Source organism: Heloderma suspectum, chromosome 1, assembly GCF_057233095.1.
Source record: "Heloderma suspectum isolate Gila_16-S chromosome 1, 16-S_ref, whole genome shotgun sequence".
In the NCBI taxonomy this organism is placed as follows: Eukaryota; Metazoa; Chordata; class Lepidosauria; order Squamata; family Helodermatidae; genus Heloderma; species Heloderma suspectum.
The window spans coordinates 17959075-17977430 of NC_139458.1; the positions used below are offsets into that span (position 1 = coordinate 17959075).

The following is an 18356-nucleotide window of genomic DNA, read 5'->3' on the forward strand; positions in this document are numbered from 1 at the left end:
TCCATAGCCCCTTTTCCCTTTTTGTGTCTAGCTTTGTGATTGTTCTAGACTAGCCTGTGCCTGCTCCTCTACTCAGTAGAGGTTAAAAGCAGAGTCCCACTGGTGTGGAAGTGTGTGTTACAAGACAAATAAATGGGAAAAAGTTAGTTCAAAAAAAATGTTAGGGGCCTCCCCCTTGACCTCCCCTGCCGAACTCCCCTGGCCAACCCCTGTTTGCTCCCCCTGTTTGCTCCCCCTGTTTGCTCCCCCTGTTCGCTTGCTCTCTGGGAGCTTGCCTGCTTCTGTAGTCCCTGGACCAGCTGGAGCAGCTTGCTCTGCTCTGCTCTGCTCAGCTGGGAGGCGGGAAACAGACTGAAGCTTCCCGCCCAGTCAGCTGCTGGGAGTACTCAGGCCACACCCCTCCAATTCAGTTGGAGCTCTCAGAAGCTCCTGGTGAGCTCACAGCCAGTCAGAAGGATAAAGGGCAGCGCCCTGGGCTTCCTGCAACCCACTTACCTCTTAGCCTCTGTCTCCTTTGTCTCCTTTGTCTCTTCAACCACTGCAACTCCCCTGGCCAACTCCTGTTTGCTCCCCCTGTTCTCTCGCTCTGTTCGCTCGCTCTCTGGGAGCTTGCCTGCTTCTGTAGTCCCTGGACCAGCTGGAGCAGCTTGCTCTGCTCTGCTCTGCTCAGCTGGGAGGCGGGAAACAGACTCAACAGAAGACTTGTCTTCTGATTCATGCATTTTCAAGAAAAGTACCTAAATGGCAAGGATAGCTAGATCTATTTGCTGTTTGGTAAATCTCGTTGGCAGTTTGCAACATTCTGACACAGTGTGTTCCAAACAGTGCTGCTAGTACAGCTGGTTGCTAAAGGCATATGCCTCCACCAACAAAGTGGATTAATAGTAATTTCTATTTTGGGGAAACTAGAGGATCGGAGCAAGGGTGGGAGATAGAAGTAATTTTCAAGAGCATTGAAAGTGCTCTGAGAGATGGAGATGCCAAGGATTGGACCTGGAACCTTCTGCAGGCAAAGCATGTGCTCTTCCCCTGAGCTGCGCTCCCTCCCCAAGAGGCAAGAATATATTGTTGTTCAGTCGTGTCCAACTCTTCGTGACCCCATGGACCATAGCACACCAGGCCGTCCTGTCCTGCGCTCTCTCCTGGAGCGTGCTCAAGTTCATATTCATTGCATCCGTGATGCTATCTATCCATCTCATCCTCTGCCGTCCCCTTCTCCTTTTGCCTTCAGTCTTTCCCAGCATCAGGGTCTTTTCCAGAGAGTTTTCTCTTCGCATTAGGTGGCCAAAATATTTGAGCTTCAGCTTCAGTATCTGTCCTTCCAATGAGCACTTGGGGTTGATTTCCTTTAGGATGGACTGATTTGACCTCCTTGCAGTCCAGGGGACTCGTAAGAGTCTTCTCCAGCACCACAGTTCGAAAGCATCAATTCTTCGGCGCTCAGCCTTCCTTATAGTCCAGCTCTCACAGCCATACATTACTACTGGGAAAACCATGGCTTTGATTAGACGGACCTTTGTGGGCAAGGTGATGTCTCTGCTTCTTACTATGCTGTCTAGGTTTGCCATAGCTTTCCTCCCAAGGAGCAAGTGTCTTTTAATTTCATGGCTACAGTCACCGTCTGCGGTGATCTTGGAGCCCAAGAAAATAAAAAATGTCACTGCTTCCATTTCTTCCCCTTCCATATGCCAGGAAGTGATGGGGCCAGATGCCATGATCTTCGTTTTTTTAATGTTGAGTTTCAAACCAGCTTTTGCACTCTCCTCTTTCACCCTCAACAAGAGGCTCTTTAGATCCTCTTCGCTTTCTGCCATTAGGGTGGTATCATCTGCGTATCAGAGGTTGTTGATAATTCTCCCAGCAATCTTAATTCCGGCCTGTGATTCATCCAACCCGGCGTTTCTCATGATGTAATCTGCATATAACTTAAATAAGCAGGGTGACAATATGCAGCGTTGTCGTACTCCTTTCCCAATTTTGAACCACTCGGTTGTTCCATGTCTGGTTCTTACTGTTGCTTCTTGACCCTCGTACAGTTTCTCAGGAGACAGGTAAGGTGGTCTGGTACTCCCATCACTTTAAGAATTTGCCACAGTTTGTTGTGATCCACACAATCAAAGGCTTTAGCGTAGTCAATGGAGCAGAAATAAACGTTTTTCTGGAATTCTCTTGTTTTCTCCATATACTGCAAGCAATTTCCCTCTTTTCAAACTATCTACAACTCTCTGAAGTCTACAACTCTCTGAAGGAGTCGTCTGTTTCCGGCTTTAGCTCAGTGCCAGTACTTCGAAGATGATAGAGGTCACTGCAAACCCTGGAGTTCCTTGTAAGCATCAGTAGTAAGTCAAGGTAGAACACACTGCGTAGCTTAGCCTTGAGGAGGTCCCTAGGGCATGGCTGATGGTTGCCTCTCTTCTGCAAGAGACTGAAAGCCTTCTGACAAGGCAGAGTTGGCTAAAACCAGTAGTAGGTGAGCTCCCCTTAGTTTAGTTTGGAATTGGTGCTGTACTTCTAGGTTTTCTTAAAGTTTTTAAAAGTTTCCCTTCTTTCCAAGATTTATCTCCTGTCTTGCAATGCTTGTAAGTCTTTTAAGTTTTGCTTTCACTTTTGTTTTCAAAAACCGCTTCCATTTTTTGGCGAGTCTTCAGTTGCTCTTCAAAATGTCATCTATTTGTCCAAGTCCTGGATGCTGCAACAGGCAGCTGGGCAAAAGTTCCCAAAGACTGATTTTGAAGGCTCCAAAGGAAGTTTTGCTCAGCTGTGTCTTATGCCAGTAGCTGCTTGCATGGTTCCTTGGAGCTGGTATTAGTGACTGGGACTTGGACAAAAATAGATGAAATTTTTAGGGACGGTTGAAAACTCACTTATTTTGCACATGTAGAATCTCATGTTGCATTCCAAGTCAGATAATAATTTCTCAACAAAATGACCTTGGTTTGTTATACTTTCAAGCTGGGCAAATTCCTATATCAAATCAGGTTGTTACATGTTTGTGTCATCACTAGTTAATTTTGTTAAAACTAGTTTTAAATGGTTCTTAAATTGCTGTTCTTAGTGTTGTCTTTTAATGATTTGCACCTTAGTTTTTGGTTGTGTTTAAACAGAAAAGTGCGATGATTATGATTACCAAAGCCACCTTAGGCTTCAGGCAAACATCCCCTGTAAATGAGGGGCTTCTTAATTGGTTGTTGATGGCTGACTAGAAAGGAGTCCTACTGTGAAACTGTTTAACACTGCTGACTCCTGCTTGAGAAGGGCAGGTTCCTCTTTAGATCTGGTAAACAACCTCTTGAGTGCACCAGAGCACAGAATCTCAAAACGAACAAAACAGAAATAGTATCCTGTGTTTCGATGATTTTCCTGCGGCCAGGACAAAAAGCCCAATGCACTGGTTGAATTCTTATTGCCTCTACATTTAATGTCAATCTTATGTTTGCCTCACCAACAATTTGGTCGACTATTATAAAACCTAAAACTTGGAGAGGCGGGGGGAGGGGAGAAGAAAATTATGGTTGAGCCACAAAACTACTATTATCCAGCAGCACGCGCTCATTGTTGATCCCTGATGGAACTGAAATGGTCCAAAGAGTGTGCAATAGAGCATGCTTTGCTCTATTGGGTGGAGATCAGGTGACTGACTTGGCCATTGAAGAACATCCCACTTCTTTGCCTTGAGAAACTCTTGGGTAGCTTTTGTTGTATGTTTGGGGTCATTATCCATCTGCAATATGAAGCGGCGTCCTATCAGTTTGGCAGCATTCGGCTGAATCTGAGCAGAAAGTATAGCCCTATACACTTCAGAATTCATCCTGCTGCTTTGATCAGCAGTCAGGTCATCAATAAACACCAGTGACCCGGTTCCATTGGCAGCCATACATGCCCATGCCATAACTCTGCCTCCACCATGTTTGACAGATGATGTGGTATGCTTTGGATCATGAGCTGTTCCTTTCCTTCGCCATACTTTTGTCTTCCCATCATTCTTGTACAAGTTAATCTTGGTCTCATCAGTCCAAAGAATCTTATTCCAGAACTGGGCAGTCTTTTTTAGGTGTTTGCTGGCAAAGGCTAATCTGGCCTTTCTGTTGAGTGTTACCAGTGGTTTGCACCTTGTTGTGAAGCCTCTGCGTTTACATTCATAAAGCCGTCTCTTGACTGTAGATGTTGACAATGACATGCCTACCTCCTCAAGAGCGTTCTTGACCTGGCTAGATGTTGTGAAAGGGTTCCTCTTCACCATGAGCAGAATTCTGTGGTCATCCACTTTAGTTGTCTTCCATGGTCTGCCAGGCCTTTTGCTGTTGCTAAGCTTGCCAGTTAATTCCTTCTTTTTCAGGATGTTCCAAACTGTTGTATTGGCCACTCGCACTGTTTTTGCTATCTCTCTGATGGATTTATGTTGTTTCCTCAGCCTAATGATGGCCTCCTTCACTCGCATGGACACCCCTTTGGACCTCATGTTGGGAGTTCCAGTGAACAGCTACCACATGCAAATGTAACACTCAGAACCACCTGCAGGCCTTTTATCTGCTTGATTGGTCATGGGGTACCCAGGAAACAGGCCACACCTGGCCATGCAGCTGCTTGTCAGCCATTCGTTCCATTACTTATGAGCCAGCAATGATGGGTGTGTGTGTATGCCACTGGCTGTCCTTCCTGAATGGTTAGTTCCCCGCTTTTGTCAAACCCCTTGAATTACAGCTGAAAGTCCTGACTTCGCTCCCATCTGGCTGTATTTCCTTTCAACTTCAATGTGGTGGTGTACAGAAGCCAACTGCCAAAACAGTTATCCTTGTTCCAATATTTCTGGCCCTGACTATATAAAATTCCAACTGAGCCTGTTAAAAGTGAGAGTGAGTGAGTTTGTCCCTTTGAAAAATCTTAACCTGGTATGCCTTTAAACAGAAACAATACAACAGTTGCAGTGTCAGATAAGCCAAATATTTGCCAAAAGCAATTTCTCTTTCAATGTAATCCTAGGCAGAATTAGGCTTGCACAAACTATTAGTTTCGATGGGCTTGGGCATGCCTAACTAGGGATGGATGAATCTCTCAATTTTGGTTTCTTCAGTTTCTCATTTTTTCAGCCGCAAGTTCATTTTGTCCAGTTTCTGCATCAGTTTGCAATTTTTTGAAATCTACACGAACATTTCTATGCATTTTTCTGACCATTTCTTCTACTATATATGTATTCTCCCAATGTATGCATTTTTGCAGGCAGTTTTATCTAGTGGGTTTTTGTAAATTATTTTAATTAATATATGCATGCTTGGGCACACTTTTCTAATATATGCACCTCTTGTGCACAGTTTTTGATTGAGAACTTCATTCCAAAATCTGGAGAAATGCAAATATCAAAGTATGACTGTACTTTGGTTTGTGTACTGGTTCAGGAAGTGCTAATTAGCTATGCTCACATTAAAAGATGAAGCAAATGAATTTCCCCCCTGTCTCTACATATAATGCTGTATAGCAGGGGTAAGCAATTTGTAGCCCTCCAGATGTTTTGGCCTACAACTCCCATCAGCCCTAGCCAACATAGCTAATGGTGAAGAATTATGGTAGTTATAGGCCAAAACATCTAGAAGGTCACATGTTGCCCACCCTTGTAGGCCCCTTCCAACCCTACTATTCTGTGATTCTATGACCCCTGCTGTATAGGTTCAGGCTACTTAGTTTATCCAGGTCCTGCTCAGGAGCAGTTTCCCTTTGCTTCAGCTTGAGTCCATCATGGGCTCTTAAGTCATTCTTTGGGCCTTTGATATCTGCACAGTCTCCCATGTCACAGTCTCTCCGCTGTTCTCAACTGAACAGTCACCTAAAAGCTGTGTTCACATCCATCCTGTGCTCAGATGTCTTGGTCTTTGGGTGTTTACTTTCTGTCAAATTGGTTGTTTGGACTTTCAGTGTGGAGAAAATAGTTTTCACTCATCTTCTGCTAATAGAAGCAGTGAAGACTACAGAATCTGGAAGAAGACTTTAGGCAATAATACAAAAGTTCATTTTCAGATATCTTGGGAAAGTAACATTGGAAAATCTGAACTGGCTATTCATAGTCACAAGGAATACTTGTGAAAAACTTAGCCTAATCTGGGGGCTGTTGGAACTGCTCTCCTGGCATGTCAAACATTGTGTGGCTTCAAAAGTATGTACATAATACTTATGCAGTAACAAGTTACGCATATTACATATCCAGCATTACTGGATGCTTTTTAGAGTGAATACAAACAGTTACAGGAAGTTTGTCACATCTTGCAGTAACAAGAAACAAGGAGTCTTCCCCACACCCCAGCATGCCAAACAGGCTTTTAGTTCCAGTTTGTATCAGAAGTTCAGAAAGAGTAATTTGCTTTTGAGGCTGTGAATTGGCTTTGAGCAGAGCCATGGACAATTGAAGCTGATACTCCCATTTCTCTTCCTCAGTGTTCTCAAAAAAGGCAACTTCACTGAATTCTTGCAAGTTGTTGATTTTAAATTTGATTGGTTACTGAAGTTAACTGATTAGCTGCGGGCCAAATGACCCATGTATACAACTTTAATCAGTCCTAGCTTTGCTTGGAAAATAGAGCAATGAAGCATCTTAACGGCATGGGCTGTCATTGAAGGGCTTCACGAAAACAGGAGGGGATGAGGTCTGAACAAAAGCAATGAGGGGCTTTTGCATAACTGCTTTCTAGTGCATGAACAGTTGTCTTGGTCCTTGCTTCGTGTGCTGCAGAGGCAGCTGCTTTCTCCGCAGCCATTTGGTTGATGTGACAGGTGACTCCCTTCAGGGTTTAGAAATTGCATTCCTGCTGCTTCAGGGCAGGGTGGAGGGTTAATATGAACACTTCTAGCAGTGTGGAGTATTTCCCATCACTGCAGTGCTGACATTAACTGGGTCTCTTTTCACAGATACAGTTGAAGTTTTAGCTGTGAAGCAAAGAGCCTATCGCTTGATGAGCTTTCCATCCACTAAGACATTTTTTGTTCACTTGGAGTGGTAATAACGATTTCATACCATTTGTTGTGCAACACCTGTGGCTAACATGTTACAAGACATGCTCACTGACTCTGCCTTTGTGTCTGTACCAGTATGTGGCTCATGTACAGTCACCCTTGCTAGTACATACTGTTCTTATGCCTGCTGCAAAAAGGGGCCATTATGCAATCCGGATGGTCAGGATTCACTGTGTCAGTATGTTTTTGGGGGGTTTTATGTAATGTTTCTGTCTTCATGGAAAGGCAGGGTCATAACTCAATAGATCAGTGCCTCAGACCTTGCTGGAGCTAGAAGGGCAGGGCTTCAGCCTGAAGTGGGGCGTTTTCCTCTTGCCTTCCTAGCTGGACAAAGCAATCCAAACCTAAATTATGTAAATTGTTCTGCATTTGGTTATTCTTGCATATTTTTGCTCCGGTGGGGGGAGGAGATCTATTCAGAGAATTGAGCAGCAGTGCTAGAATCTCTGTGAATGTGTATTTGGGGAAAGAAGAAGGGGTAGCAATGGCTGTTGCACCACTCGGCCATAGAAATATCTTCATAAGTTCTTCCTTTGCTTAGGAGCTTTGCTTGCCCTGGTCTGTAGCGTGGAGCTGGCAACTGCTGCAGTCAGCTGAGCAGCTGCTGGCTGTACCCGGCGCTAAGATGAAAGGGAAGTTGGGAGGCCCTCTGTAATGTGCAGGGTCTGCATATTTAAGATCCACCCTGAATCTGCCTCTCACTCTCAGATGTATGTATTCCTAACATCACCACATTTTTGTATTGAAGCAGTTGAACGAACTCTGAACTGTTGCTTGCCAAAAGTAGATCTGCGAGACCCAGATTTCACCAGTCTCTGCAACGATGTAGATTTCTAGTTAAGTCTTACCCTCTTAGTTTTGGTTTGATCACACTGGATTCTCTCGTTTTCTCTGTATCAAACATGGGAAAGTCTTCAGCCTTTTTCTTGAGCCCATGCATCAACTTTTGGAGGTTTTGAGCACCACTCGGGCATTATTATTTATATAGCACTGTACAAAAGTTTCTAAGCATTGTATAAAACATAATGCATGGATAAGTATGGTGCCAGTGTGGTGTGGTGGTTAGAGTGCTGGACTGGGAGTCGGGAGATCCAGGTTCTCGTCCCTACTTGGCCATGGAAGCTTGCTGGGTGACTTTGAGCCAGTCACAGACTCTCAGCCCAACCTACTTCACAGGGTTGCTGTTGTGAGGATAAAATGGAGAGGAGGAGGATTGTGTACGCCATCTTGGGTTCCTTAAAGAGGGGAAAAAAGTGGGATATAAATGTAATAAATATAATAATAAAAAATAAGGTTGCTGTGAAGGGCATACAGCAACCCTTCAAGGTGGGCTGGTTGCTATACTCCTTTCTTAAATTCTGCCACAACCCTTTGGCTACTCTCTGGCTTGTAGGCTGAGGAGAACTGCTCAAAATATATTGAGTGGTTAATTTGGGATGGGAGACACTGCCAGCTGAATCCACTGGGCAAACCTTAGCCTGTTTCTCCTTATCTAGCTGAGATCAGTATAGGGTAAATCAAGCATCTGGGAAACTATTCTTTGGGTGATCAAGGTAATTAGCTGGACCCCGGTTATCAATTAAGAAACTTTTATTAAAGTTAAGAGAAGGGATCAGAGAGAAATAAATTAATTATAAAATAAAATAACCAAAAGTAATCTCTACATAGCCCACATTGAGCAATTACAAAGCTCAGATAAAAACTTACATGCAAACAATGAGGGTTGTCACAGATGTCCAGAGAAGACAATTTCATAGGCAAAACTTGACCCCATTTATCTCCCTCTAGTTGGAGGGCGGCGGGGTCGTTAAGATTGACCGATGGAAGGAATTCCTCCCTTAGGTTGGACCCTGGTGGGTTGTCTGGTCCAACCTGTAACCATGTACATTCACGATTAACTTTTCTTTTTCATCCCAGGGAAGTAGAATTAAAAGGTGCTACACCGAAGAGTTGTTTCTCTTCACTTCTTGCTAAGCAGAACGTTTGTAATTTGAGGGATGTTGACCGTGTGATGGCACTGTCATTGGGAAATGAGTTGATCCAGGATTCTTAAAAGGGACATGCCTATTATGTCTTAAGCTATTCTCCTCATTTGCCGATCGTTCATTTACATATCTGGAATGAGCTTTCATAACAGGTGTTATATAGCCTATCCATGAAACTTCATGCCACAATAAAGAGCCTGGCCTTTAAGGTGTCCTACCACTCTTTGATAATGAAGGCCACTGCATTTAAGACTTCACATGAAACTTTGGGTTGGATCCAGGGTTTTCTTTCTACAAGAGAAAGGGCTCTGCTTGTGGAACATCCCTCTGCTCAGTTTTTGGGGATCCCACACACCACAGCTCAGTGCCTCCTGACTGTAAGTGTAAGTTTTCAAGGGGCTGGAGGGGCTGTCATGGGAAGGAGGGAGTAGCGAAGTCCACTTCCATCAGCATGGTTGATCCAGCATAAATCTGGATTCAACCCTAAGTGTTTGCTGCAATAGACTAACATGAAATGTGTTGTTAGCTTTGTGTACTAGAAAGCCATAAGCAAGTGTGCTCATATGCAATGATAACACTCAATGATCTGCATGTAGATTGCAGATTTCCTCCAAAAAGTGCTTTCCATTGCTGCTTCTCTCACTTTCTCTCGTGGTATAACACTTAAGCTGAGAGAGTCCTGACAAAGTCCTGACAAAGCTGGCTTGGCTTGGCATGAGGAATCGTGTTTTAGTTTTTTGTCTTTGTGAATTGCCAGCTATGTGCTAGGTTTGGGGATACTATCCTATCACCAGCTATCTGCCGAGAACCCCAAATTTTCCCACAACTAAAGAGGAGTTTGAGGTTCAGGCAAGAGAACTGTTTATAGCGAACCTCCTACATCTGCTATTTTCCTCCATTTTCCTTTTAAAAGCTCTTGTGCCAGGTCCCCAGATGTCTTCTGAAACCTGGCACTGTGGGGATTCTGTGGGAGCAGCTGTTGAAGGGGAAACTCTGAGGAATTTAGCTGCAGCAGAGGGTCGTGTGCACACACCTTGCTAGACTGTGGACTTTGATCATCCATAGCTGTAAGCAATGCAGTTTCTTTCCTGTCCTTCATTATAAGAGTGTCGTAGAAGGTCTGTAATAGTTTATCTGAGAGCTACATTCTGCATGCGTCAAAAATCAAAGTCCACCTTCGAAGTTGGGTGGGGAGGGGAGAGGAGGGAGAATGGTCAACATCAAAAGACTTCTTTGAAATGCCCAGTTCTCTTCAACACCCAAACTAGTTTTTAGTTCAAATGGCAGGAAGTGAATATTGAAATTTCCATTTGAAAGTTTTATACCTGGGGGTGGGGGGTAGTATCTGAACATTGGCATTGAAATCACAAAGTTATGCTGGTAGATTATTTTTTTAAATAACAAAATTCTGCAGCTTGTATGAATTATGAAAATTAAGCAAGTATACATTATTTCTTTTTTGCATAGTTCAGTATGCAATTTTTACACTGCTAGTAATGGGAAGGAGTAATGAGCTATATGCCTTGACCAGTGGGAATCCTATTCAGTAACCTGAGCTACTAGGATTTTACTAGGCATTGCCCACATGCTTTCAAGCATGTTTTGGGAATGATCAGGATTAGGACGCTGTTGAAAATAGTGTAAAATTATAACTGGGAAGTCGAATTCAAAAGTTTTTCTACAGTCTTGCGGAATTGTGGCCTTGGTAAGCCCTGACTACCCTTTCAGTTGCATGGCCATAGATTCATCTGGAATGCCTTCCATGTGATAATCATTTGGAATGCCTTCACTCCTTCCCCTTCCCCTCCAGAGTTGCTGACCACTCTGGGTCAGATTCCTTCCTATACCCAAAATCAGCGATCAGTTAAAACCTAATCTGATGGTACCTTACATAGCACCATTATAGAAGCTGTGCATGTCTGAGTTATGCCTAGAAGGGAGATCAGCTGGAAACCCTGTGGACTCCACCTTCAGTTCCATAATAGAAGAGGAGCAGGAGATAAATGTGATAAATCAAACTTAGAAGTGTTTTAAATATTTAGTTGACCATGTTATTGCAGATTAGCGATCTCATTGGTTTATTTTCTATTTCAGGTTCATGTTGGGGAGAGGTCTGAAACGCAAGCTGAGTGATTATGAAGAGAACATGGCTGGTGTGTCAAGTGCCTTTGATTCTAGTCGCAACCTGCCATATCAGCTCAAGAGGCAACTGGTGCTCAATGTCTGTCTCGCCAAGCTACAGACATACAAGATGCTGGTGGAACCAAACCTGCACCGCTCTGTTCTTATTGCCAACACAGTCAGGCAGATCCAGGAGGAGATGAGGCAAGAAACTAGCCAGCAGCTCACTATGTGCAGTGGTCTTAGCACCAGTCCTTCCAGTTACCTGGGCCTGGATTTGTTTGGAATGCCTTCACACCTGTTTCCAGGCATTATTCAGCAGGAATTAAATAGTTATGACCCACGGCCTGTGGAAGGCCCAATTGAAAATAGTTTACTGATGGTTTCAGATAATGACATGTCGTCAGCCATTTCCTCTATTCTGAAAGACTTGGATTTCATGGAGGATGTGAGTCCCCCCACTTACCTGGCTGCATCTGGAGATGATCAGCTCAAGTCTTCTGAAACTTCAGGTCTTAGGTTAGAAGATGACAGGCAAGACTTGAAGGGAGTAGAATGTGCATTTGGTTCCTTTGAAATTTCAAACTCAACTAGTTACTTGAAAGACTTGGCGATTGATGACATCTTTGAAGATATTGACACTTCGATGTATGATTCAGACTTTGACTGCCCCTCGCTAACTCCTTCGAGAACATCACCTGTGACAACCACAGAAGAGATCTTGAAAACCTTCCCTTCCTGCAATTCTTCCTCAGCAAGCAACATCCCAATCTGCAGAAGTGATCTTAGTGATTTGGACCATATCATGGAGATTCTTGTAGGGTCCTGACCCTTTTTTTTTAAAACCCAAAGATTTTTTCCCATGCTGACACACAGTGCTGATTTGAAGATAAAGCCACAGAGAGGGGACGGAGCAAGCTGCAAAGTGTTATAACAGAATAGCAGCTCGAGGCATTATCTTTGAGTGGTTCTCAAAACCTCTCCAAGGGTCATATATAAACCAAAAAAAATGGCAGGCTGTCATATAAAATGGAATATTTATTAAATCAATTGTGCAATTTTTTTTTTTTTAGTCCTTCTAGGGTATATGTGAGGAATGTGTCTCTTGCACAACCTTGTTATTCCTAGAAATCTCACTTTTTTAGTGTGCAATTTTTAATCTGCCTGAAGAATTTGCATAACAGCAATTAATTTTCATAAGAGGGGAAAACAGCTCCTGAAGTCTAAATGTTCTATTTTTAATATTGAGCTACATTCTGTGTTGGCATTCACTGGAGTTGCATACTTGGATTTTGCAGCCTCAGTAAATACAGATATATTTTAAAGATATTTAAAGAACTACAGATCTCTTCCCTTTTGTTGAAGGAGCGTCAAGATGCTTGGCAGCAAAATCCCTTGCATTTTGTAAAGCATTTGAAACTATTTATTTTTGTAAATTTTATAGTCTTTTTTACATTTTACTACATTGTTCTATCGTGGTTTGGAGATGACTTTCTGGTTGGATGTGGCTGGGACTACCTCTATAAGCAGAAATGCTTTAACTCTTTCCAGTGCTTTGTCTAACACTGTAGATCTTCTTTGTTTTCTTGGATGGTATTTGTGCTGGTATAAGCAAGAAAGTTGTCAGCAATTTGGCTGATGAAATTTTATGGTATTTAATTCACATTTACAAATGTAATTTATATGTATATTGTCCAATTTTAAAACTTTGTCAGTATTATGTGCATCAGTTTTGGGTTTTTTAAATTTAGCATTTACTGTACAGGTAGAACTATTTTAACTCTTTGGAGAATATTGTATGTTTGCAACACAATTTTAAATTTTATGTGCAATATATCACTTAAACAGAACATTTTGCACACCCTGCTATAGAAGGAATGTGTTGAATCCAAACAGGCAAAAAATCAAGACAGCAGCATATCTGAGGCGTACCCTGCCCTCAGTCTGCTGGCAGCTCTGCATGAACCCTGAGCTGAATGGGACTTGTCTAAGAGCACAGCTCTGATCTTGCACAATTCCATCTCATTGCAGGGGGCAACTCTACTTCATTGAAGATGCTCACCACAGATTGTATCTCTTGACTACTTTTACTCTTTCCTCACATGAAGTGCTAATACTCACTTGGAATGGAGCAAACCTTGGGATCACCCTACCATCAGAGGTTTAGGGATCTGTGTGGCAGTGATCACACTGCAATTTGCAGAACAGCATCTGTCACATCCTAAACTAGGCTTGGTGTCAGCACCCAGCATGCTTGAGTATTTGCCCCACCGTATGTTGGGTGCCACTGAGCGGGCCTTGCCTGCGTTGCTGCTGTTGCCAGGTAGCCGCATCTCCACCCATCAGGCCTACCCTACCCTCGTTTCCTTATCAGGCAGCACTGGCATGCTTACTATTGGAGCTGAGCAGTTGCTGTCTTCATTTTCCCAGAATGTGATGTACCAAGCACCTAGCATGCCAGAGGGGTTGAGTATATCTGTTTGAGCCAAAGAGGCAGAACAAAGCACTCGTCTAACAAACAGACATAGGGTAACAGCATGTGTATGAACAGGGCAGGAGATACTCATCTGTTGGAAATGTACCCACCTCAGTTCTGCCCCACCCCTCCTGTGCATCATACCTCTCAAGAATAGGTAGTGTCTCAGCAAGGGCTGGGAATTCAACATCAAAAGCAAAACTTTTCATTTTGTTGTCATACCTGCAAAAAAGAAGAGTCTCACAACATCCTGCCCTGAGAACACTGATAATCTTGATAAAAGTAAGTCTTCTGCGGAGTGTATGAGGTATTTTTCTCAAAACAAATATAGTATGTACATTGGCTAATCTTTTTTATGAATGTGTAACTGCAGTTCAAGCAGGTTCAAAGGTAGGTATACTCTGCTTATAGCTCCTGGAAGTTGGGATTGAAAGCCCCTCCTGACATCCCTGGCCTACTCGGACAGGATCCCCTGCAGTGAATGCCAGTTGAGCCCTGCCGGTGGTGCCAGGTGGCAGCAGCATTGCATTCTGCTTCTCTCACCGTCTCCCCCTGCCCCATCTTGTAGTGCTGATGTTTCCTATTGGAGCCAGTTGGTGATGTTGGCCACCATCTTTATTTACTCATACTACAATGCAATGTGGGGCACCTGATGTATCAGTGCTACATGGTGACACTGGCACTATTGAGGGAGGATAGTTAGTGCCAGTCCAGACAGCATTGGTGATGGTGGTGGGAGCAAGAGTAGCACTATGCTGAGGACCCACTCGAGCGCGATCCTGGCTCTAAGAGGTTAGTATTGCAGAAATTTTGCCTGTTCTCAGATTTAGGTGCTGGGTCTTCTCTCTGAGCTGCTATGCAAGGAAGCAGCATGTAATGGGATTTGTTAGTACAGTTTGTGCTTTATGCTTCTACTGGTCTAAACACACTTGTTGGATTCATCACTTTGCTCTCCTTTCATCTCCTCCACCAGAGCAGTGATATGACAGTGGCTATGCATCTGCTGTGGTAGAAAATTTATTCTGGGGCCAGGCTGACTCAACAGCATTGCATTTTGGGATGAAAGATTACAACCTAGAGGATGACTTTGGTTGTAACCAACATCACAGTATGCCTCCAGCATAGACAAGACGTGATTCCATAAATACGTGGAGAAAATTGATCGTTTGGATGTGGCAGATGCTACTGCATCCTGTTGCATATCAATCTTGCTTTGCTACCTATTTCCTCTAATACTTTCATTGGACTGTTTAAGTGTCTTCTACAAGCTTCAGATGAACTTTTAAAAACGAAATCCTATGTTGAAGATTCAAAAGGAGCAAAATACAATCTTTGGTTATAAACCTGGGACTGTTTCATTTATTTAGTACCGGTTCTCTACCTTCTGCCCAACTCTACTCATGACTGAGCCAGATCCCACAACTAATGCAAAATCAATCCCCTTTTGTTGGCCCAGTTCAGTTTGGCAATTTAAATGTAATTTTTGTGCATAAGGTTTGCAATTGGATCTAAAACATAGCAGACATTTTGGCAAAACATTGCCCATTTTTGCTGTTAAAGGGATTAGAATGTACACAGATTGTGCATAAATGCTTGTTTGTATGTAAAAAATATGAATCTTGAAAATGGTAAGGGCCTTCTGCACTGTGATGAAGCAGACTTATGGTTAAGAGCGTTTTTTAAATTCCTGTGATAATAAATATTTCAGTCTTACCTGTTCTTATCTACAGATTTAGTTCTTTAAGTTAAATGTTCCATCTATTTAAATTGAATTCCTGCTTTTTAATCATTATCATGCAAGTATGGCTAAGCTGCCCTGGCGATGGATTCTTCCCTGGTCGTGACATTACCCCCTTCCTACCCCCAGCATTTGGCTAGAGAGTCATCTCCCTCCCACCCTGCTGTAAGATGTCATGGAAGTTCTCCTGAAAAGTAAAAAGTAGGCAGCAAGGGAGTCACACTCTGTGTCTTACGTTGTGTTGATGCAGAGGCCTTTCAGTGTGACCTCTCATTTCCTCCATCTTATCTGAAAGCTTTGTGTGACTCTTGTATATTGCTCTCCGATCAACTTTGATAATTTGTCATTAATAGTATTAGATGTTTCCACGTGCTTGGAAAACCAAGAGCCACCTTATCTATTACTTTTGCCTTTCCACGTTACCAGCTCTTACAACGATGGTAGCTGTCATGTAGTGGTGAACTGCGATTTGCTGCCAGGGGTACTGAGCAAAGAAAGGGATATTTGCTGTGGTGCCTGCTCTCCACATATAGGGCTTCACCACACCAGGCTTTTTATCCCGCAATTTACCGGGGCTTCTGCTTCCAGATTCTTTGCGGGATTAAGACCCACTCTTTACACAGGCTGTTCTTTTCAGGGTGGTTCTTTCTCAGAAAGTTCTGTATGTGTCATTTTACAGCCACTAGATGATGCTGTGGTTATAATGCAACCATTATTACACACTGCTGATATATTGAATTAACGTGCCTTATCAGGATATCTCTGATATATAAAAATGCAGGATAAAGGTCAGAAAGCGTGGGAGATGCCCTGGAGCTTGACAACATTGCGTGGAGGACCTGCAAACTTCTGTGAGTGACAAAGCACAAGCGTGCAATAAAAACCTCATGTAGAAATGCTCTTAGAGGTTGCTAACATTACAACAGGAAAATTATTTCCCTTGGGATACTATCTTCAGCCATGTAGCAGTGGCAAGATCAACATGTGTGCTGGCTTTCAGCTACTGATGGGGAAGAGCTCCACTTTCTACGCAAAGAGGAAATGTTTCCTTCTGTGCACATCAAATGTACTAATGGTTTAACAATGTGATTGCAAATCATTAACTCACAAGATCACCTTCCAACGTTTGAACCTTTCCACTGCATATTTTAGTATCATTCCGCTAACAGTTCACAGGTTCCCTGAGCAGGAAATGTCCAGCAACTGGCAGAGTGACCAGCAAGTCTTCACGACCTAAGTACATGTTACAGACAATGCAGTTATAGAAGCCCTGCCAGTTGGTTTTGTAAAAATGGCTTGGTAGGGGGAGTTACTTGGCCCCCTCTATACTACCTCTTTCCTGCTCCAAATTGCTCCCAGCTAGGGATGTATGAATTACCTACCTGCTGTTCCAGCGGGAGGGCGGGTCCGTGGGAGGGGGAGTTGATCTGTCCCTCCCCCTGGAATCCTCGCCGGCCGGTTCCGCTTCACGGCAATTCCGCAGAGCTGCCAGCCGGCTCTGAAACCCCAGCGATATACCCACCATTGCCGTGTCGCTGACGGAATGCGGACGCAGATGGCGTCTGCTACGCCATTTGCATCCCTGTTTTTTCACGCAATAGGCTACGTAAAGGTTTACGTAGCCTATAACATCAAAGAACAGACGCAAATGGTGTAGCGGACACCATTTGCATCTGCAGTCTGTCAGTCCAGCCAGCGATACGGCAATGGTGGCTGTATTGCTGGGGCTTCGGAGCCAGCGGCAGGTAGGATCTGGCCAGCGAGGACTTCGTGGGGAGGCGGAGGTAAGAGATCCAATCCCCCATGGACTTCGGGGGGCCGGATTCAATAGAATCCAGCCTCATTGGGGTCTGTGGAGGATTTCTCCAACATCCCTACTCCCAGCTGCTCTTTCCCACAGAGTTCTAGAGGTGGGCTAAACCAATAGAGAACATCAAAGTGTGGAGGAGGGATGCAGCTAATGGGGAGATTTGGAGCACAAGAATGGCTAGCTGGGAAAGGGTTAAGCTGCTTCTCTGAAAATCCTCTAGCATCAAATGGCTGGGTTGCTGAGATGGCATGGAATGTTCATGAACATTCAATCTTCCCAGGCAGCAACACAGCCAGGATATTTACATGTCAGCTTTTGAGATGGAAAAGTTGCCAATTTGCCCGAGCTTAAAACCTTACACAGGTACTCTTGTGGCTGCGGACTGAGAAGAGGCCTCCAGAAGTAGGGAAATGAAGGGGCATGGAATCCAGAAGCAAGGTGGCTGAAAGAAGGATGCAGGGTAGGTGACAGAGGGAAAGGCATCTGGTAACTCTCCTAAAAACATGTGTTAGCCCCAGCCCAAACTTCTAGAACCTGCTATTTGCCTTTGGGGTAAAACTTTAAACTGGCTTTCTTCCTAAATGTCAAGAACTTCAGTCAGACTTTTGGAGTATAGAGATTTTGCCCTGGCAGTAGCAACTCTTTGGTCTCCTTTATTCCCCCCAATAATTCATAAAGGCTGTGTAGTGCACTAAAATTGAGGTGAGACGAGTTCACAGTGTGCATAGGGCATACTCTTAGCATGGGGCCATAGCTCAGTGGTAGAACATATGCTTTGCATGGAGAAAGCCTAGGTTCAAGTCCTGCCATTGCCAGTTAAAAGCATCACATAACAAGATGATGGGGATGACCCAGACAGTAGCTGTAAAGCGCGCGCACGCACACACACATCAAATAAATCTGAGCTGGTATAAGGCAGCTTCCTTTGTACCTAGAAATTCCACTGAAACCAACAGGATGTCTGAAATCGTAGCTTTTGTGGCAACTGCCATAGGTTTCAGTAGAACACAAAAGCAAAACCTCTATTAATAATTTATTAAAGGTGGTGTTACAAAAAATCAGTGCAGACTCGTTAGTTCTTTGTTAACTGTCCTGTAAAAGGCCTGGATTTTTCAGATTGCAGGCTTGTCAAAGCTACATGTGTGAAGGCATGTCCCTACCTGTGTGGGGACATGTAACCTCTTCCACCACACATTTTGGCCCACCCATTGCTGAGCAGCTGCTACA

The 18356-nt window shown here is 43.7% G+C and overlaps 1 protein-coding gene across 3 annotated transcripts in view; it reads left to right on the plus strand.

Moving 5' to 3' along the window:
- LOC146356967 (SERTA domain-containing protein 2-like) overlaps window positions 1-15292 on the plus strand; it is a 30144-nt gene extending 14852 nt beyond the window's left edge. For all 3 annotated transcript variants that reach the window (XM_084837365.1, XM_084837346.1, XM_084837355.1), the window contains one exon: window positions 11079-15292. In XM_084837365.1, the coding sequence (XP_084693491.1) occupies window positions 11083-11934 (852 nt within the window). In that variant the 5' untranslated portion in view covers window positions 11079-11082 and the 3' untranslated portion in view covers window positions 11935-15292. The remainder of the gene's footprint in view (window positions 1-11078) is intronic.
- Window positions 15293-18356: the final 3064 nt, after the last annotated feature.